The following is a 22,945-nucleotide window of genomic DNA, read 5'->3' on the forward strand; positions in this document are numbered from 1 at the left end:
TCAGTGTATCTCCAATCATAAACCACTTCCGCATCAACAGTAAAATCAACCGTAAGAAACTTTGTAACAAGTCCAATTACAGAAAAATGCTTCTTTCGCCACTTATCAGATTCCGGTCATCCCACCCACCCACCCACACACTGATCACTCACTGAAATCTCACAATTCACTAGTAAAAATGTATATAGAAAGCAGAGGTGACTTTTCACATTCACTTGAGATCAGGTTACAGCTGCGGCCCACAAAAGTCTATGCAGAGGGTAGGCAGAGGGAGCAGGAGACTAGCTGCTAGCTCACACAGAGAACAGGAGATCCTGCTCCCCATTCCTCTCACACATACAAAAGCAGTAGCATCATACAGGGCATTATACAGGTGTAATGAGCAGTGTAGCTGTGAACCCAGCACAGGGCAAGAAAACATACTAGAAGCAGTGTTTCTGTCTCTCTCCTTCCCCCTTCTAAGGGCTATGTGCAGCAGCTGTAACCCGATACCTCAGTGAAGCTGAAAATCAGTCTCATCTCTGTCTCTCTCAAGACAAGATTCTTTAACTATTCCGGTTGGTTAACGTTATTATCAAATCACAAAAACGGGGGCACCGTGCCCTCTGCAGCAACCCTGAAAAGAGCGGGGTGGCCGGCGGCAGATGCGCGCAGCCGCCTAATTTATTTCTATGGGAGTTCTGGAGATTGTCACTTGTGCGACCAGCCATTCTGCTCTTTTCAGAGGAGCTGCAGTGGGTACGAGGACCCTGTTCTCGTGATCAGCGGTAGGACCCCTACCAATCTGATAGTTATCCCTTATCCTGTGGATAGGTGATAACTTTTAACAACTGAAATAGCCCTTTAACTTAGAGTGAATAAATAATGCAGTAGGTGATGGGGGGAAGGGAGCAGATAAGTGGATAAAGAGGCATTTTTCTATAAAGAAGATACATTTTCAAAAGTTTCTTATATTCAAATGTGCTATTGATTTACGGGAAATTGCTTGTAATTGGTGGTACACTTAAAGAGCGCCTCCCGCTCTGTGAGGCTCCGCTCGTTCATGTATTACAAGGCGGCCCATTTATTTCAACGCCCAGTATGCTAGCGGAGAAAGCTGGAGTCCCACTGCTTGTGATACAGATTTTCATTTGGAATGGTCTCTCTGACATGATGATGGTAGTGAAATGTTATCCGTAGGCGATGGGCACACTTTCGAGAAAAATTAAGGAATAGCTTCTTATTTCACCCCAGGAGTCTTCCTAACAGGACTCTGTCTCTTCAGCCCATTGACTTTACACAAAAAGAATCTCAGCTGTCCGCAGCAAACCTCTCGCAAGACTCTTGGCCGGGAGAGGATGAAACAACTGCTCTTTTCAGAAGATCCTAGATTTGCTCCGTTTGTCTGGAGAGATGGCGGGAGATATTTCTTCTATCTGGAGTATGCACCTGGCAGATTTCCACACTGCGGCTGCTTGACAGCTGTGCAGCGCCACCATCGCCTCTTTCACACCCTCCCAAATAAATGTTATCACTGACTCCCATTCAACAGCCTGAGATAAAGGCGAGCGCATAGACAAGGCTGTAGTGTGCGACTGATAAGCGGTGACATGATTTCCAAACATGTAGGAAGGGGTGAGCTGGATGGACGCATTGACTAATGAATATCCGAGAACAGCGGCATCTGCAGACACGATTGCTCAATTAAAGGAACACTTCAGGCAAAACGGATACTCTGCGTTATGCCTAACGCACGGCCTGAAGGGGTGGGGGAGGATGCAGGAGTTCTTCAGTGCTCTTCATCTCAGGCACCAAAAATAAAGTAGAGGTTCTTGCCTGGAGTGTTCCTTTAACACTGCGCTATTCGAGGCCTTAAAGGGGTTGCCTGAAATAAAAAAGGTCTGCCCTCCTGCACATTCAAACCACCACTACTCATGCGCCACCGCTCTGATCCTCCCAATTTGTTTGCAAGACTGCAGCACTGATATGCCCATTCACAACACAGGACTGCTGCAGCCAATCGCTGTTCTAAGAGGCTTTATGCCATTGATGCCAGTAATTGGCTGAATTTGTCATGAGCGGCTCACCGAGCACAGCGCTGTCCATTGGATAGTGGCTGTGCTTGGTATTGTAGTTCAGCTCAGAATGGGACTGAACTGTGTGTAGACCACATGACATCACATGCCTAGAAAGAGGCCGCAGTAACGGTTTCTTCAAACGGCTGATCGGCAGGGTTTCCAGGAGTCGGACCCGTGCCGATCTGATATTGATAACCTAGCCTGAAGATGGGCCATCAATATCAAAATCCCCAAAGACCCCTTTAATAAAAAATGTGTTTATGTCTTTGGGGGGTATTTTTATTTATTTTTCCTTGTAATTCAAAGTATTATTGCCGGTCAATGTTACACTGACAGGCAACCTAGTAGGTCATGCAGATACGTATGGCGGACACGGGTGCCTTTTGTCAGCCGATGGACAGACAGAGGGTACCCTCTCCTTCCTTCAAACACCTTACAAGCTGCAGTTGTTGTTAACAGCGGCATCTAAGTGGTTAAACTGCCTGGACCAGAGTTCTCTCTGATCCTGGCAATTGCCCAAAATCCATCTAGAACATTACAAATAATGGGGGATATTTTTTAAAGAACGTCGTGTGCTATGCTGGTCTTGATATCCCCTATGCTGCTGGAAGAGGCGCTTAATTTATGACGAGGCGCAGGTATTGTCATAAATTAGGCACATCCTCCAGCAGTCCGTGTGCTAAGACTAAAATCCGTATATTTCAGTCCAAGCTTCCACTCACATATCCGGTATTGTTCGCGTCAAGAATAGCACAGTCCGCACCACTAGTCTTGCTATGGAAAACACTGGAACCCCCAAAAGCCATGATGCTAGTGTGAACGGAGCACACGTCGATGTACTGTCCTCTTACAGCTTCTACAGAGATGGTCCCCAAGCATTCCTGTAGGCACAATCTGCCTCGTTATACTTACAGCAGCCATGGAATTGAGTTCGTCAATGTAGAACTCGGGCCAGCTTGTAGCACTTTTATCTTCTTCTTGGTCCTAAAGAAAAGAAAAAAAAAAAGGGGACACAAAAATAAAAAGAAGCTTTTAATATATGTTATCTCTAAATACGGTCTACACAAAGAAATCTGCAAATCCCATCCAAAGAGCAGGCGGATGGATGAGAAGCATGGAGGCAAGAACTGACCTGACCGCCATCCACCCCCCACAACCCCCGTGAGCAAATTTAAAACCGCTATACATGAATTAAATCCGGGCTGAGATTTTCTATATATAAACTAAAGACAAGGAGGCCTTGAAGATGAAAAGATGCCCTTGGAAGCCCTGCAGAAGACAGACAAGCCGTAGTCTTTTAATGAGTTGTCACAACTGGTTTACATTTAAAATAAAAAGCAAGAATAATTATGTAATTCTCCAAGTGAACATCTAAGAACCGCAATTCATTAGAAAAAGGGAAATATGGCCGACACATTGTCCCGGAGTGATGGTCTGCTGGAAACACAAAAGGCACCGTCTATAGAGGACACTCACATCTAAAGAAGGAGCATTAAACAAAATACTCCTACAAAGCCAAAATCTGCTCCATTTAATTAATTCTTTACGTAGAGTATTACACAGATGTGCCAGCGATCAGATATCAAGATCTGTATATGGGCACACTGCCTAAACCCGGGGTACTCAACTGGCAGACTATGTCCGAACCCAGAACTGGGACCCCAGTTGTCTGGACCCCACAGACCTGCCACAAAGTACACACAGGAGGAGGAAAGGGTCTCCTCTAAAGCATCTAGTGGAAGTACTGTCCAGGAATGGCACAAGTGCTAATGCTACGTGGTGGCCCCAGGAAGTAAAGATTACCTTGATCTGGGATCTGATTAATTTACCGGACTAGCCTGGGGTCTGGCCAATTTTAGGAAGCTAGCCTGGGCTTTGGCCAATCTTAGGAAGCTAGCCTGGGCTTTGGCCAATCTTGGGAAGCTAGCCTGGGCTTTGGCCAATCTTGGGAAGCTAGCCTGGGCTTTGGCCAATCTTGGGAAGCTAGCCTGGGCTTTGGCCAATCTTGGGAAGCTAGCCTGGGGTCTGGCCAATTTTAGGAAGCTAGCCCGGGGTATGGCTAATCTTAAGGGACTAGCCTGATTGCTGGTGTGGGTTCTCAATTCATTTTAGGGGGATAGCCTATGAATTCAATTTACAAACTGGACTAGAGTTGGGATTCATTTTAGGAGTATAATTAAAGGGGTTCTCAGTGATGGCCTAATCTCAGCATAGGCCATCATTACCTGATTGGAATGGGTCTGACATCTTGCACCCATGCAGATCAGTTGCTTGGGTGTAGCAGTGCTGCTGTCATTCACTTCCACAGGAGCAGTACTGTAGTAACGAGCATCCGCCACTATACCACTGATGGAGCTGTGCCCAATCAGCTGAATGGCAGTGGGGCAGGTTGTCAGACCCCCACTGAAAAGCTAGTGATGGCTTATCTTGAAGGTCCTATCCTGAGGATAGGCTGTCACTTTATAAAAGCTGGACAACCCCTTTAATATTAGTGATGTGCATTATTTTTGGTGGTCTGGTCTGGGATGTAAATTTTAGGGGACCGAGGACTTAATGCTGGAGTCTGGTCTGCTTTTTTTCCCTCACAAAGAACTAATACTAAAAGGGGTTTTGTCATCTCAGACATTGACGGCATATTGGCAGTCCCATTGCGGTAAATTGAGAGATGGCTGTGCATATGTGGTGCTCTATGCATTCACCTTGGGGAGGCCCGTTCTGGACATAGAAGCAGGTCCTAGACGTGGGACAATCTGAAATAGCTGGTCTATCCTGAGCATAGGCCATCAATCTCAAACTCTTGGGGACAACCCTTTTAATGCTAAAATTCTGCTTGCCTGCAGCCACCACTAGGTGGCGCATAGGTGCTAATAAATACTGTTTTACTACTAAATTCAATGTATAAACAGTATGCAGTAAGCCCCCTTGCTCCCTCTGGTGGTGGCAGAATTTAAACTACATAGGGGATTTAGAAACCTGTTAGGACAAATGATTGAAAACAACATTCACTGCACTGTCGACAGCTTTCAGGTAAACGATGAAGACAAGACGGCGCTAGTATGAACGTCACAGCCTCTATAAACAGCTGATCGGCGGGGTTGTCAGGAGTCGGACTCCCACCGATGTGATATTGATGAGCTATCTCCGAGAATAGGTCATCAATATTAGAAAACTGAAAAACCCCTTTAAGCAGTTAAGTAGTTTGCAAGTGGAGACAAGGAGAACGATTTTTCTATTTTTTAGTTGGCGTCATCTGGAGCGGGAGCACAGCAGACATAACACATCACATATAATCCGTACTGTACACAGGTCTGGCGAGACTACGAAAAATCAATTTCTCAATGATTGTCCCGGAAAGTCTGTGGCACCTCGTTCTATTGTGGCCAATCAGAAACCAAAGCAACAAACAGCGGATCACTGTCTCCGACCTGGAGGGCGTCCAGCAGATAAATGGGTTTACCTCATTTCTATTCTTTATATCATAGACAAAGTTATACGAGGACGCCGCAAGAGAATCAAGGGGGGGGGAATTCATCAAGACTGGTGCAAAGGGACACTGGCTTAGTTGCCCATTGCAGCCAATCAGATTTGACCATTCATTTCTCAGAGCTCATTTGGAAAATAAAAGGTGGAATCTGATTGGTTGTTATATGCAAGTTTTCCTTTGCATCGGTTTTGATAAATCTCTTCTTCGTTTTTCGGGGTTAAGGTGAAATCGTTTAGGTGGTAAGATGGAAAGTATTGGGGGGTCACACCAAGCTTACCTTCTTCTTGCTGCAATAAATTTGCCATTTCTTCTCCGCCGGGAGAGCAAACATGGCTTCTCGGTGCTTGTCTGAGAGGTCCAATTCATCCTGGAGAAAAGAAAATAATTATACATGGGGCGTGTTTTACACAGACGGAACAAGCAATATTACATAGGTGAACGCTTCCACGACTATACCGCGCATCCCCAGGAACATGACGCTGGGATTCACAAGTACATTTTAATAAGCAATGCAAGTATTAGTAAATAAAACCTTATGTAAAATTACTACAAAAAAAATTTAAATATACAAAAAATGTTGTGGTAACCTGCGTGATACGAACCTCAGCACCCATAATGCTACGCCACTAGACTAACCTGACTTCAGAGAGCTAATAAAGCTGGGGAAGGTTGCCATACAAATATGCTTTAAGTGAAACGGATGAATGGGTCTTGCAGGGGGAACCCATCCAAAAGTAATATTCACCATTAGATATGTGTCAGGAGAATAAAGGGGCGCGCCGTTGGGTTTCCATACACAGCTATGGGAGTTCTGAAAACAGACGATATTTAGAAGTCCCCTGGCGGTGAATGGAGAGTGCATTAAGCAAGCATGGCCACCCACCATTCACCGCTATGAGATAGCCCTAAATATTTCTTATAACACCCACAGCAATGAATGGAGAGGTGGCCGCACTCGCCTCACTTTTCACCGCTATGAGACTTCCGAAAATAGTGGCACTCTACTATTTTCAGCACTCCCATAGCGGTGTATAGAGACCAAGCTGCGCATTCACTTCAGGGCCCCCTGGCGTCCTAGAGATATTAGTGGGACCCACACCTATCTGACACTGATGGCTTACCCTAGCGATATGCCGTCAATGTCTGAGATGGGAATACCCCTTTAACATCAATGTAAGGGGTGTGGATGACCATCTAATGCGTATAGGGGCATCCTCATTCCCCATGGCAGATATGAGGGGCGAGAAGGGTCAGGAATATTTAATGTCATCACTCAGGATGAGAAGATGTGGCCAAGCATGCATGTATATAAGGGTCAGGAGGACCAGCAAACATCTAATGTGTATGGCCAGCGTAACAGTTATTTTCACATGGGAGGTGAATGAGAACCACGTTAACCACAGATCCACATAAACTTGCAGACGTTCACCAGACAAATGAGCTACCGCTAGTCCGGTGGACGATCAGATCTTTCATGCAGCACCAAAAATGGTGTGAACAGGGGATATGCTGTCAACAATATGCAAACTGAAGGAGAGCGGAACAATGGTGATAACAAACATTCGTCCCCCAGTTGGACGTCCCCCACAAGCACCGATCAATCGGGGCTGAAGTGACAACATGTAGAAGGTCCCTCAGTCTTGTTATTGGGGTCTCAGATCATCAGATCCACAGTCGGCCTGGGATTTGCAGCTGTGATACAGATGCTAATAAGGATCCACCTGAATGAAAGCTAAAACACCAGGGTAAAGGGGGGAGTAACCTCTGGATGGGGCAGAAGTAGTAACCACCATCACTGCTACCATAGAGGTGGACCACCAGCTTCCATAACTGAACAGGACTGCATTTCACACATCGGACAGCCATACTGGTGATTATACTGCCCTTCACCCAAATTTCCAGCGATTACACAATCGCCATAAAACCGGATGGTCAGAAAAAGGGGCGTTCTAGTTTTTTTTCGCACATACGTGAAGCAGACGAAGCCTCAGACACCAGCAACTCTTTGAAACCCTCTAATTTCCCGGCTGCACGCTTCCAGCACACATGGCAGGTAAACTTGAAACAGGCCGCTCTTAATATTTCATTACCTGCGCATTTCAAGGCCACAGAAATTAGCAGCAGATGCTCGGGTGCAGCGCTGCCCCTTTTGAAGTAAGAATAATACCGTCAGCTGCTCTTAAAAGCAAAGGGGATAGAGATAAATTATCATCAAACAACTCCATATGAAACCCGTCCCTCGTACTGCCCAGAGCGTCACTTTATACCCCCAGGCCCTGTAATTATGAAGAATGAGGAAAAAGAACAGACTGAGAGAAGAAGGCCATTCTTCAGGGTTCTCCATACGGGTCACGTCAGCTAGATTAGTACAAGTCACATGTAATGTAAAAATATAATATAAGGGAAAGTCCAGGCGTCGTCTGATATGTCATGGACACACATTAGTGGTGGTCCAAGATCCCATTTCACCAGAATTCTTACTTCCACAATGTCCGTCAAGCCAGATTCATTCAAAAAGAAGAGCGGCCCATCTTCAGACAGCTGTTTCAGGTACTCGCCCCTCGCCAGTACAGGACAGGCTTCTGTCTGGCTGCATGAGACGCAAGAAACATAAAACAGTTGTCTACAGATGGGTCAGTCTTTCTGGAGGAGTCTCTGGTTCAATGGACATTAACTAATTTGCGTACATTTTTTTCCCATGGAGCATTGCCTGAAAGTCTTAATAAACCTGCTGGTCTCCATAATGAGAACCAGGGCTTTATAGTGGGGGATTCCAGGTGCTGCAACCTCTTCATACAGCTGATCGGCAGGGGTGCCAGCAGTTGGCGTCCCGCCGATCAGATATTGATGCCCTATCCTGAGGAAAGATCATCAGTATAGGGATAAGCAGACAACCCCTTAAAAAAAAATAAAAAATTCTGGGAAGTGCGAAAGGGGTGTGAGCACTTTATAGGGCGCTCTGATCTCACGGACATCAGACTTCTCACATGAAAAAAGGTATTTTCGATGAAATTATTGAAAATCTCCCCTAAAGCGACAAAGCAGAGACAATAGTCTCCCACCTGCACACTATCAAACCCTTTAAAAAAAGAGCTCTCACTTCTGTTTTTAGTAAGTACTTGCATTCCCCATGTAATAATCATTCTGGATCATCTATTCTTATGACTGTATGATGTGCCATTCCTTTATTATTCCTTCTAGACGTTATGCATGAATTACTAGCAGTCTCCCTGCACAGTCTGACACTATCCAATCAGTGCTGGCAGTGTCAAACAGTGCAAGGACAACCTCCAACTGGTAACACCCATCTGGACCTTCATTCATAACTTCTGGCAGGAATAATAAAGGAATGGCACAGCAGAGTCATAAGAATAGATGCTCAAGAATTGTTATTACACGGGGAATACAAGTAATTACTAAAACAGATAGGTCCTATTTTTACCTAGAACGCTCTCTTTAATTTAAGTGGAAGGTGGGGGGGGGGGGGGGTTTCTTTGCGTTTTTTAGTGGGAAAATAAATTTCGCCTTCCCACAGTTCAGCACAGGGATCCATGAGTGTGATATTATATACAGGGATCAGCAACCTCTGGCACACCACTCCCAGCGTCTACACTTGCTTGGCGTTGCAGTTTCACCACAGCTGGCGCGCTAGAGGTTGTTGATGCTTGATAGCTATATAATATACACATTATATATATATATAATTTTTTTTAAATTATTTTTATTTATTTAAAAGCACATTTCCATTTTCCCTCGATGTCCTAATGGACGTCTCCTGTGAATTTACAATGAAGTAACGCCCTTCCGTGCGGACATGTTATCATCTACATCATTTTTATTTTAAAAGTCACTATTACTGCAACATATAAAGCAGGGCAGAAACGTAATATTAGGAGGCAGCGGAGACGGCAGTGACCTCAGTGCCCGCTGTAATATGCTGCGCTGCATTTTCTGCGCCCGGGTGTTGTTTGCTTTCCCCTGTGACGAGGAAAGTCAGTGTGTACAGAAGAGGATGTGTCAGTGAGCGTCTCCTTCCTCCCATACATCTATTTCCTATCCTTACTCATTCCGCGCTGTGGTCATACAGACAGGCCTCCCGGGTCACAGGAAGCGCCAATTAACAAGTCATCTCCTTTACTGCAGATTAAGTCACTGCCATCACAGCATGAACCGTGGTATCCGCCAGACGAAAGGGGAAGAGGGTGGGGGCGTCACACAGACCCCCATCAGGCGTCCAAATCTGTACATTCTGCTGTTCTGTAACATTGTGTAGGGGAAACACTATAGAAAAGTCTGTATCTTCACCATCATCACCTGCAGGAAAAGCCGCCTCAAATCCTCCTCCAAAAAGCTCTGTGTGAACCTACCCGTAAGGCCTCATGCACACAACCATTTTTTGGTGCATGCGGATGTGAAATTACCCTTAAAGGGGTTGTCTCACTTCATCAAGTGGCTTTTATCATGTAGAGAAAGTTAATACAAGGCACTTACTAATGTATTGTGATTGTCCATATTGCCTACTTTGCTGGCTGTATCACTGCTCGTTTCCATGGTTACGACCACCCTGCAATCCAGCAGTGATGGTCATGCTTGTACACCATAGGAAAAAGCGCCAACCTCTCAGGAGGCCAGGACCACACGAGTGCACATAGGCTGCTGCTTTTTCCTATACTATGCAAGCAAGCACGACCACCACTGCTGGATTGCAGGGTGGTCATAACCATGGAAACGAGCAGTGTATAATGTGATGGAAAAATGAATCCAGACAGCAAAGGAAGCAATATGGACAATCAAACTAGGCAGGACTAGATCTAGAGGTGTATGAAATACCATTCCTTTTAAATTTCCACCCCCTTGTCTTTCAAGTTTAGCATCAGAGATAAAAAATAAATAAAATCAGGGCATAACCATTTATTTTTAGCAAGGCCTATTAAATATCATGTTTTACAATTCACAGAAAGATTATAAAAACTGATGTAACGACATATAATTACCGCATATGATGCAGGAGATACAGGTTATTCTAGCATGGCTCCTAATTATTTTTGAGGTTGGCCCAATTATTTGCATGGCAGCGGGCACAGGGTGGCAGCGGCTGTTCATTCTACAAGCACAGCAATTATTCAGAATTTAAAATGGTGATTTGTCCGAATATTCTTACTGGAAGGGGAAGAATAAGGCAGGGGGGCGGTCTGGCCATAGACCCTACAGGGAAATTTCCCAGGGGGCCGCCCAAGCCAAGTACATAGCGACCTGGTGCTCTCCGCATTAATTAATGCTAGGCATATGAGGGAAAGATCCCTGCGGCATTCAACTGTATATACTGTGGTACTCGCTTCTGTTGGGGAGGTATTTTGTGCTGCACTGTGGTACTCGCTTCAGTTGGGGTGGTATTTTGTGCTGCACTGTGGTACTCGCTTCTGTTGGGGTGGTATTTTGTGCTGCACTGTGGTACTCGCTTCAGTTGGGGTGGTATTGTGTGCTGCACTGTGGTACTCTCTTCTGTTGGGGAGGTATTTTGTGCTGCACTGTGGTACTCGCTTCTGTTGGGGTGGTATTTTGTGTTGCTCTGTGGTACTCGCTTCTGTTGGGGTGGTATTTTGTGCTGCACTGTGGTACTCGCTTCTGTTGGGGCGGTATTTTGTGCTGCACTGTGGCATTTCTGTTGGGGAGGTATTTTGTGTTGCTCTGTGGTACTCGCTTCTGTTGGGGTGGTATTTTGTGCTGCACTGTGGTACTCGCTTCTGTTGGGGTGGTATTTTGTGCTGCACTGTGGTACTCGCTTCTGTTGGGGAGGTATTTTGTGCTGCACTGTGGTACTCGCTTCTGTTGGGGAGGTATTTTGCGCTGCACTGTGGTACTCGCTTCTGTTGGGGAGGTATTTTGTGTTGCTCTGTGGTACTCGCTTCTGTTGGGGAGGTATTTTGTGCTGCACTGTGGTACTCGCTTCTGTTGGGGAGGTATTTTGCGCTGCACTGTGGTACTCGCTTCTGTTGGGGAGGTATTTTGTGCTGCACTGTGGTACTCGCTTCTGTTGGGGAGGTATTTTGCGCTGCACTGTGGTACTCGCTTCTGTTGGGGTGGTATTTTGTGTTGCTCTGTGGTACTCGCTTCTGTTGGGGTGGAATTTTGTGCTGCACTGTGGTACTCTTCTGTTGGGGAGGTATTTTGTGCTGCACTGTGGTACTCTCTTCTGTTGGGGTGGTATTGTGTGCTGCACTGTGGTACTCGCTTCTGTTGGGGAGGTATTTTGTGCTGCACTGTGGTACTCTCTTCTGTTGGGGTGGTATTGTGTGCTGCACTGTGGTACTCGCTTCTGTTGGGGAGGTATTTTGTGTTGCTCTGTGGTACTCGCTTCTGTTGGGGTGGTATTTTGTGTTGCTCTGTGGTACTCGCTTCTGTTGGGGTGGTATTTTGTGTTGCTCTGTGGTACTCGCTTCTGTTGGGGTGGTATTTTGTGTTGCTCTGTGGTACTCGCTTCTGTTGGGGTGGTATTGTGTGCTGCACTGTGGTACTCGCTTCTGTTGGGGAGGTATTTTGTGCTGCACTGTGGTACTCGCTTCTGTTGGGGGGGTATTTTGCGCTGCACTGTGGTACTCTCTTCTGTTGGGGAGGTATTTTGCGCTGCACTGTGGTACTCGCTTCTGTTGGGGTGGTATTTTGTGTTGCTCTGTGGTACTCGCTTCTGTTGGGGAGGTATTTTGTGTTGCTCTGTGGTACTCGCTTCTGTTGGGGTGGTATTTTGTGTTGCTCTGTGGTACTCGCTTCTGTTGGGGTGGTATTGTGTGCTGCACTGTGGTACTCGCTTCTGTTGGGGAGGTATTTTGTGCTGCACTGTGGTACTCGCTTCTGTTGGGGGGGTATTTTGCGCTGCACTGTGGTACTCTCTTCTGTTGGGGAGGTATTTTGCGCTGCACTGTGGTACTCGCTTCTGTTGGGGAGGTGTTTTGTGCTGCACTGTGGTACTCTCTTCTGTTGGGGTGGTATTTTGTGCTGCACTGTGGTACTCGCTTCTGTTGGGGTGGTATTTTGTGCTGCACTACAATATTGCTGATTCCGCCTACTTAAGTTGCCCCTGCAATCTTTCAATTCTGACCCGCCTACAACATGGGGCCACTTTTAGGTTTTGTTCCAGGGCCACTGTTTCCAGTCGGCCCATGAGAACAGGCGTAGCTGATAGATGTGAACTCCTATGCCATGCAGGCATACAGTCATCTAGGTACTGGCTCATTGAGGTGGGGAGGCAAAAGGGTTGATCCTGCTTTCCTAAAACTAAAATCCAGTGAAAATATTTTCTCTTCAATTGTGGCCAAATCCTCAGGGCGGAAGTGCTTCCTGAACCCCTCCCCCACTGCCTCGGCCCCTGGAAAACCCTAGTGCTGTGCAATGAGGTCAGTGCACTGGGCTGCAGAGGGAGACCAGGCTGGATCGGACCGCCGGCTCACCACAGAGTATACCGACGCTTATTTTGAGGTTAATGAGCGTGTTACCAATATTTTCAGGGATATTGTGGCTAATAGAGGTCTTCGTGTTGGAGGATGTGAAAAAGGCAGAAAAGATATTTTTAAAGGACGTCTCTCACCAGAAAATTCACTGTTCGAGGACTAATCACTACTCCTGACATGACTGTTTCAGTAACTACTTGCATTCCTCATGTAATAACAATTCTGGAGCCTATTATTTCTGCTAGAAGCAATGAATGACTTGCTAGCAGTTTGCAACGAAGGTCCAGCTGGGTGTTACTAGAGGGAGGGGGGGGGGGTGTCCCATTATCCAATCAATGCTGCCTGTGTCAGATTGTGCAACTGGTAACACCCATCTGGACCTTCACTGCAAACGCCTAGTAATTCATTTATAACCTCTAGAAGGAATAATAGGAGGAACACCAAAACATAGAGCCATAAGAATAGAGGCTCCAGAATGGTTATTACGTGGGGAATGCAAGTAGTTACTAAAACAGACAAAGCGTTTCTTTGGATTGGACCGCGCTACCTCTGAAATCACAGAGAATCCACAATCGAAGCCAGCAAGATAATCACAAGCATGGGGAAGCAAACGGGCCAGTCAAAAGCTCTCCTCCTCTCCTTTCCAGGCTTCTATGGAACACCAAAATTGCATCCAATAGTGAAGTACCGTCATGCAAATTGGAGTAAAAACGGTTTTATCATACTCACAATGCACAAGTATATACAAGCAGTATACAATGGATCAATCACCCTTGATCCACTATTGGATACAATTTTGGTGTTCCATAGAAGCCTGGAAAGGAGAGGAGGAGAGCTTTTGACTGGCCTGTTTGCTTCCCCATGCTTGTGATTATCTTGCTGGCTTCGATTGTGGATTCTCTGTGATTTCAGAGGTAGCGCGGTCCAATCCAAAGAAACGCTTTCACCTGTGTGAACTGTACCCACTTCACCGTCGGGACCTGCGACACCACCAAGCAACGTACTTTTTGAGGCTTATTTATTTATTTACTAAAACAGAGATGTCAGGAGAGGTGACGGGTCTTCTTTAAACCAGAACGTCATGTAGCAAAGAAAAAAAAGTCTAAGTCCGCTCACCACACAAGGCAGGGATCGGAGCAGGAATGGACGTAGAGAACAAAGAGGAGATAAATCCTTCAGCACACGATAAAATGTCCAATATTTATTGTCATTTCCTTAAAAACATCTTGGATCCAGCCAAGAAGTCGCCTCTTTGTTCTCCACCATGTCTTGTAGGGCTCGCTCAGACCTTTCACACGGACTGATGATCAGGCAGATTACTGGGCATGACAGTCCCTTCACTCATCGTCTCCAGGCAGCAGATTGTGCTGTGTATGAGGACGAGCGATGGCGGTAGAGATCACATGTCCTCATACTGACGAGGCGATTGCTACAGGTTAATGCAGCTCTCACCTCCACTGATGAGCAGGCAGTGATTGGGAAGGAACAATTGTCTGCTCAATCGCTACATGTAAATAATATCACATTATCCATCTGTTGCTTCATTCTGGGGGGAAAAAAAGCACTTTTAATCCATATGCAAGTGAGCAGTTAAGTGCACCGAGGGCGGGCCCAAGCCTAGTCTACATAAAAACCACATGGCGGGAGGAGTGATGATAAATCACACACAGATCTACACACGACCCTTCCTCATCTGAAGCAGCACATCAAGGATATTCCGTCCGTGGAGGTTTACCCAAGGGGAAGCTTCCTTCTGCTCAGGAGAGGAGTCTATAGTCATAGACTGAATACAGCCAGGATGGAAAACGAGATTGTGGTTTAGCTTATCCGTGACACCTGGAGACATAGTAAACACACATGTCGGCTATGTGCTATCAAACGGCAGATCGCCTCCGCCTACTTGCAGTCCCAATTCTGAAGCATTTATTTTTAGGACTCTGTTTTGCTATTCCTTTACTATTCCTCCTATAAATGTATAAATATATTGTCAACAGGGTGTTACTACTCGCCTTGCCAAAGAGGTGTGTCCCTACAGAGTCTGACACCGGCAGCACTGATTGGACACGCTCCGACTGGTCACACCCACTTGGCAATCTTGGGGTCTTGCAGTCCTGGGGCCCTGGGTTCAAATCCGACCAAGGACAAGATCTGCATGGAGTTTGTAGGTTCTCCCCGTGTTTGTGTGGGTTTCCTCCGGGTTCTCCGGTTTCCTCCCACACTCCAAAGACAGACTGATAGGGACCTTAGATTGTGAGCCCCACTGGGGACAGGTGGATGCTAATGTCTGTAAAGCGCTGCGGAATATGTCAGCGCTATAGAAGGGTCTAGTACAGGGGCAGGCAACCTCCGGCTCTGCAGCTGTAGTGAAACTACAACTCCCAGCATGCATACTTACTCTGCTCTTCTCCGAACGCCCATAGAAATGAATGGAGCATGCTGGGAATTGTAGTTTCACAGCAGCTGGAGTGCCGCAGGTTGCTGATCCCTGGTCTAGTAGGAATAACAGAGGAATGACAACGTACAGTCATAAGAAAAGAAGCTCGAGATTTGTCATTTCATGAGGAATACAATAATTTACTAAAACATCAGGAGAGGGGACAGCTCATCTGTAAATCTGTGCAACTCCATGCATTCCTAAGGCCGTATCCATGTGGCGGTATTATGGGTTTCAACTGTAAACGTACTGTCCTGATGGGGCCAATGGGGGGGGGGGGGGGGCAAGCAGCGGCACCTGGAGGCAGTGCACATGGGTCTAGCCCTGTCTATGAAGCCTAAAAGAGTGACGACTGCCTGTCTGACATTGCAGCCTAGACCTAATACCGCCATATCTGCAGAAGTCACCAGTTTGCAGAACTGACACCACAAGCTAAATATAACCGCTGAGGACAGAGAGTGCGGCGGGTTAGCTCAGCATTTACATTTTCCATCAGGAGCGCGGTTCTGTTTACGGCAGGCACTCTCTATGCCATGTAAATAAGGAAGCCATGTGTTATATTACAGGATGCAGGGCGGCCGGCCGGGCTCGTTATTCCAGGGCCGAGCAGAGCAAACAGTCAGTGATCAGACTCTGGATCGGTTCCAAGAGCTCTGGGTGTATAACAGACTCGTCCAGTGAGCGGATCCTGCGGGTCGTACTTCCCGATCAATAACCAAGTGGATCATGTAACGCGCTACGTGCCGGCCTTGCAGGTGAATGATCATCTAGATCAGGCATGCTCAAACGGCGGCCCTCCAGCTGTTGCAAAACTACAACTCCCAGCATGCCAAAACAGCCTATAGCTATCAGCCTACAGCAGTGCATCGTGGGAGTTGTAGTTTTGCAACAGCTGGAGGGCCGCAGGTTGAGCATGCCTGATCTAGATGACATTACTGCTAGCAATAGAGCAAGAACGCAGATGACAAAACCAGTCTAGTTATAAATATATGTATTATTATAATTTAAAAAAATTACTAAGAAAAATCTCTAATAATAAGTCAGCGCCAAAGGACTTGTTGCGTTCTTCTCTTGCTGACTGAAGCATGAGTCACCAGTATTTCAAGGTGGAGATTTTTTGAGAAAGCTAGTCGGATGACCAGCGAAACCTCTTCAAGACAAAAAGTAAAACAAATCCAGTTGCTCTGACTTAGGACTACTGATAGACCAAGACCCGGATGAATGAGATCCCGTACAGACATACTGCAAAAGTGGTCTCCAAAACATTTACACGGCAAAGATTCATTTACACATTTTGCTGCAGTCGAAAGGTTGCAGAAATGTCTGAAGGAAGAAAATGCAACAAAGTCGGCACATGAGTGAATGAAGTCTTATTTAGTATTCCAAGAGGAAGTTGAGCTGGACCTACATCCACGCTCATCCTGAGCTTCCTGCTTCATGAATATTATGAACAAATGACAGTCAAGTTTTACATAGTATGGGTACTGCTTTTCCAGTATGGGCAGAAATTCTGCAGTGTATTATAGTCCTAACAAAGTGGAATATATTTAGCAAAAATGCAGGTGGAAATTGACCTGCGGATTTTGCATTGCCCTCTGAGAAGAGCTGCTGCACCTCCATGAGATTTGTCAAGGTTTAGGTACCCCTTAGAGAGGATCTCTCCCCTCTCCTGACATCTCTGTTTTAGTAACTACTTGCATTCCCCATGTAATAACAATTCTGGAGCCTCTATTCTTATGGCTCTATGTTGTGCCATTCCTCTATTATTTGTACTAGAAGTTTATAAATGAATTTCCAGCAGTATGGGTTTTACCAGTTGGGGGGGTGTTCCTTCACGGTCTGACATTATGCAATCAACACTGCCAGTGTCAGACTGAGCAAGGACCCCCCCCCCCCCCTAAAGTGGTAACACCCATCTGTACCCTTACTGCAGACTGCTGGAAACTCATTTATAAACTTCTAGTACAAATAATAGAGGAATGGCACAACAGAGAGCCATAAGAATAGATGCTCCAGAATTTTTGTTACATGGGGAATGCAAGTAGTTGCTAAAACAGACATGTCAGGAGAGGGTAGAGGTCCTCTTTAAAGATGACGTCCCCACCCTGAAAAACCAGGATCAATCAGACCAAGATAACGGAGGAAAAGAAGAGATGGATCGAGGGCCTTCGAGTTTTTATAGGAACAGGAGGGGGTGAGGTGTTAGAAACAGAATATCCAGAGTCCTGCACCAAATGAAATACATTGAGAATAACTTTCCTTGACGCTTCGAGCCACAGAGATAACTGCGCCAAGGTTCTTCGAGGTGCATCAGGGCGCTGCGCAGAATACAATATTGGCTTAATGAGAAGAAGAACGCAGCTCTGAATCTTAAACACATGACGTCCTTAGGGAAAATGCCTGCAGTGTTACAAGAACGCAGCGACTGGGTAAAAACGTGCAAAATGACACTTCTCCACAGATTTGGTTATGGACAGGACTTGTACATCCTTATTAGATCTCCACCGACATCAGGGGCCTATTAAATAGGCAGATGATCGGGAAAGAATGTTTATAGGAGGGTTCATCCCGCCAATCATCTGCGGAAGTAAAAAACCCACAGATCAGCCAACTAGCAGATCTCTCCTCACCAAGCTGCGGTCATAAAAACGGAAACTGAAAACAATGCAAGTCAATGGTGACGGATCTGTTTTTTATGGAGTCTAAAAAAACGGATCCGTCACCCATTGACTTTCAATGCATTTAGTGCCATCAGTTTTTTTCCATATTTATATTACACAACCGCATCCTAACGGAACAGATGCATCCTGATGTGCAAAATCAAAACTGATCTCCATACTGGAATTAACAACGCAGGTGTGAAGGTAGCTTTCGTTCCGCTTTTACCGGCCGGCTGCACGGACTGCCATTGACCCACGTTGATCAGTCATTAGTTACATATGCCAACAGTGCCTTAGTGGTCCCCTCCCCTGACATGTCAGATTTAGTAACTACCTGCATTCCCCAGGTAAATTACTCCTGCTAGAGGTTATGAATGAATTAATAGCCATTTTCAATAAAGGTCCAGCCGAGTGTTACCAGTTGGGGGGTGTCCCTGCTCAGTCTAAAGCCTCATGCACACGTCCGTGGGACACACGGTCCGTGTTCCTCGGACGAGTGCATGAGGCTTAACACTGGTAGCACTGATCGGATAGTGTCAGGGTGTGCAGGGACACAACCCCCAACTGGCAACACCCATCTGGACCGTCACTGTAAACTGCAAGCAATTAATTCATAACTTCTCGAAGGAATAATAGAGGAACGGCACACCATAGGGTCATAAGAATGGATGCTCCAGAATTCTTATTACGTGGGGGCTGTAAGTAGTTACTAAAACAGACATGTCAGGAGAGGTGAGAGCTCCTCTTTAAGTTAAACCAATTACAGGTATGAAATGGTTTCGACCAGGACTTTGTGTCCCTTTTAAAAGAAAGAAGGGATATAAAAAATAAATAAAAATAAATAAATAAATAAATAATAATGCGAGGAGAATGAAGTATAATTATAGAGGGGCTCTCCCGTCTTTCCACTGTCTCGGACGACACACATGCCGTTTTTCTCCATATGAACCCTCACTAACGCACACTTTACAGGAACACTTACCACCAGCTCTGCAAACATAGCATCCAGCTCCTCAGCCGGGGGGATGGGCAACGCTGGCTCCATTGACTGCAGCGCAAAATTGCTGTCATTTCGTAACCGGTAAGTGATCTCTGGATGCTCATTGCTTCGGAAACAGCAGAAGATGAAGGAGATTCCGCGGTTACTCCTCTTCCTCGGAGCCATGGCTGGGAGGCTTGAGAGTCGCTCCTTCCTACAAAATCCTGGGGGGTAAAAATAGAAGAGACGTTATTACTGCAGAACTGCCAGATAAGAGTTTTACCATTTATGACAATTTTCCCATTTTATCATGAGATCCATTTCAACTGAAAATAAATAAATATATATATAAAAAATAATAATTCTACTGGGTAAGAAGAAATTTTGTCTTAAAGGGAACCCGTCATGTTGAATCTGATGGTGTCGGATTTGCGGGCAGCAACGTCATAGAGCAGGAGGAGCGGAGCAGACAGATATATTCATTAACTATAACCTGTACTTTCTATGTGCAAGAGTCCGGTGGGCGGTCTTATCTCTGATCGGACTATTAGCCTGGGGCTACACGGCGATGTGCGTCATGTGACAGCGAGTCCGAGAGTCGCACGACCCGAAGAGTGTGGCGCGACTTGTCTGCAATTTACTACTTTAGAGCCAAAAAGTTGCAAGCAAGTCGCAGCTGCACACAGCTTTCCTTGTGGTCTATGATGGCAAAGTTGCATCCGCCTTGCGACCGAAATCCAAATGTCGGACTTTTTGCAACTTTCGCGGCCCACTGACCATCATCAGATGCAAGGCGATATCACGATTTTTATATGTCAAGTGGCACTTTGCCGTGTTGCCCCAGCCTTTGTAAAAAATAAAAATAAATAAAAAATGCACACAGGGGGCAGGTTTGCAAGCAGAAAATCCGTGAGGCGTTCTTTTGGGGCGGTAAAATCCGCACACACACAAACCCCCCCCCCCAAAAAAAACGCACAAACAATTGACATGCTGCAGACTTCAAAACCTGCACCTTGGTTTTTTTCTTAGGTGCAGAAGTTAACCAAAGATTACATGAGATTTGTGTAATCGCATACACTTTGCTCGTACTATATTACGCTGCAGATTATACACATTACAACCTGTACAAAAAACTGCTTAATCCGTAATCCGTGCAGGTAGATTTACATTTCTTCTCTACTCACGATGGATACATTTCTGGCACATTATACGACCAGGTCTAGGCTGGTAATACAAAAGTAACAGAAGAAGAAAAAAAAAAACTATAAAAATAAATAAAAAAAACACAGGAAATACTGTACAGGGGAGATTCATCAAAACTGGCGAACACGGCGTAAAACCGTCCGCGTGACTAAATATTGTTGCACGGCTGGTTAAAAAAGGACTTGCGACAGTTTTTCGCCTAAAACAGTTGCAAGTCCCTTACTAATTGTGCTCTCCCCGGGGCTCGGTTCACATGTGGCGGTAGCATGTAGTCCTGCAGTGTGTTTATTGGCGTCTGTTTTTGGCCCTCCTGGACCTTGCCCCAAACCTCACCCTTTGCATTGCACTGAACATTTGCACGACCAATTGACGTGCTGCAGGTTCCAAAATCCCCACTGCAGGTCAATTTCCGCTCACAAACAGATGGGAGGTGGAGAGAGGAAGCGTGGAGCCAGGTGTGCGTGAGAACATGCCATGTGGCACAGGTGTGCAGGCAGGTGCGGCCTTCTAGCTGTAAACCGCTAGACATATAGGCAGATTTGAAGAAGTTAAAAAAAATAATAATAATAATAAAGTTTAATTGCAGCAAGTAGCCACAATAAAGGAGCGTTAACATAAGACAGGTTTTTGCAATTTTTTAAAAAATTTCTGCAAATCATCTGTGGGGTTTTTCTATTCAGGAGGACAGCAGAAGATGGGACACTGCTTCCCTGCTTAACCCTTTAGCAGAATACAGGCTGGCTGTAAGTACTGAAGGGGTTTTCCAGGAATCAAATATGGATTCCCTTAGTCCTCATGCACGCGGCCGGACGCAATTTGCGGTCCCCAATGTACGGGCACCATGCGTACGGCTGCCGCGACGGATCCAGACTCATTCAACTCGAATGGGTCCGTAATCAGTCTGCACCGCAAAAAAATAGAACATGTTCTATTTTTTTGAGATGCGGAGTCACGGAGAGAAACCCTACGGAAGCACTCCGTAAGTGCTTCCGTGCCTCCCTTCCGCACCGCACCTTCTGGATTGCGACCCATTCAAGTGAATGGGTACAGATGTGTGATGTGGTACGCAAACGGCCGGGGCCCATATATTGCAGACCTGCTGTTTGCGGGCCACAATACAGGCACGGCCGTGTGCATGAGGCCTTATCCTCAGGATCGAACTTGTAAGGGCTCATTCACACGGCCGTTGTGCTCCCGTGGCCGTATTGCGGGCCCCATACGGCGGTTCCGCAATACACGGGGCACAGGCCGTGTGCATTCCGCATATCGGATGCGGACCTATTCACTTGAATGGGTCCGCAAATCCAAAGATGCGGCGCAGTGTGGAACGGAAGCACGGAACGGAACCCCGCGGAAGCACTACGGAAGAACCCCGCGAAAGCACAGTACTTGTTCAATCTTTTTGCGGAACGGATGGATCGCGGACCCCATTAAAGTGAATGGGTCTGCGATCCGCATGCAGCTGCCGCATGGTCGATACCTGTGCATTGCGGACCGCAATTTGAGGTCCACACCACGGGCACAGAGCCCTTGCGTTCGTGTGAACAAGCCCTAAGTTATAACCGCCCTTCTGATCCTCAGCTGTGTCATGTGACCAACACGCTGACTCTCCAACTGACATAGTGTCTTATGTGTGGACAGGAAGATTGTTTCCTACGTATTCCTATGGGAGCCTCAATGTCAGTCTCATAGGAATGAATAGAGAAGTAACTGACTTCCTGGCCTGTGTCAGGTGGAGATCAGAGAGTTGGTCACATGACACAGCTGAGGATCAGAAGGGAGGTTATAACTCACAAATACAGTCACTGGTAAGAAGATTACCTTCACTACAATGTACATCATGTACCTTTCTAACAGATCAGAAAATAAAAAAAATTGTGGGAGCTTGTGGCAGTTTTTTTTTTGTTTGATTTTGGCAGTGGATCTGGCAGAAAGAAAAATGCATAATTCCATTCTTTATATATTTCCACTTCTGTCTTTGCCTTAAGAAAACGGTGTCAAAAACTGCACGAAAAAAACGCCGTGAGCGTGACACAATGCAAACAGAAAATGAAACCGCCAACAACTAGTTGCTATTCTAATGAAATAAAGCTGCCCAATAAGCGGCGCCCCCATGTGACTAAGAATTTTTCCCAGATATTGCACGCCATATACCTACAATTACACATGCAAACCAAATTTCGCCTCCAGTATATACGATTTCATACCAGACACAGATCAATATACTAAAGGAGCCACTGGTAAGCACATAAAGAGTTAATGGCGTCCCAAATGATTTCCATACACTCAAATGTAGGCGATAAAAGACGAACATGAGCCCGGCTAATCCTCCCCCGGGGGGATCATAACCGCCAAACTGGAAAGCTAATTGGTAGATTGGGCGGTAGGTACCTGTATGCAAATAAATATGAAAGCCATCTGACACAGCGGCATGACCCCATCCAGATGTGGCTTCACGGGGAATTCTGCAGCGTTTACCGCTTGTTTAATCATCCCGCGTTACACAATGCTAATTACTAAACCATGCCGGATGGCGGTTTTTTCCATGCTGTTAATGAAACGGGGACATCTTTATCTTGTTACTTGGAAAAACTGGCTTAAAGGCAACTGAATTACTGGCAGCGCTGACAATGGAGATGACAGCCTAACACAGCGCAGCTGCCGCCTGGTTAACCCTTCCCGT

General features: G+C 46.0%; 1 protein-coding gene across 3 annotated transcripts in view; it reads right to left on the reverse strand.

The window, feature by feature from the left end:
- Positions 1-22,945, reverse strand: part of DAAM1 (dishevelled associated activator of morphogenesis 1) — a 161,614-nt gene that overhangs the window by 58,019 nt on the left and 80,650 nt on the right. For all 3 annotated transcript variants that reach the window (XM_040411301.1, XM_040411303.1, XM_040411302.1), the window contains 3 exons: positions 19,063-19,283; positions 5,819-5,908; positions 2,970-3,041 (listed from right to left, as the gene is read on the reverse strand). In XM_040411301.1, coding sequence (XP_040267235.1) covers positions 2,970-3,041; positions 5,819-5,908; positions 19,063-19,245 — 345 coding nt within the window. In that variant the 5' untranslated portion in view covers positions 19,246-19,283. The remainder of the gene's footprint in view (positions 1-2,969; positions 3,042-5,818; positions 5,909-19,062; positions 19,284-22,945) is intronic.

The sequence above is a fragment of the Bufo bufo genome, chromosome 11 (assembly GCF_905171765.1).
Source record: "Bufo bufo chromosome 11, aBufBuf1.1, whole genome shotgun sequence".
Classification (NCBI taxonomy): Eukaryota; Metazoa; Chordata; class Amphibia; order Anura; family Bufonidae; genus Bufo; species Bufo bufo.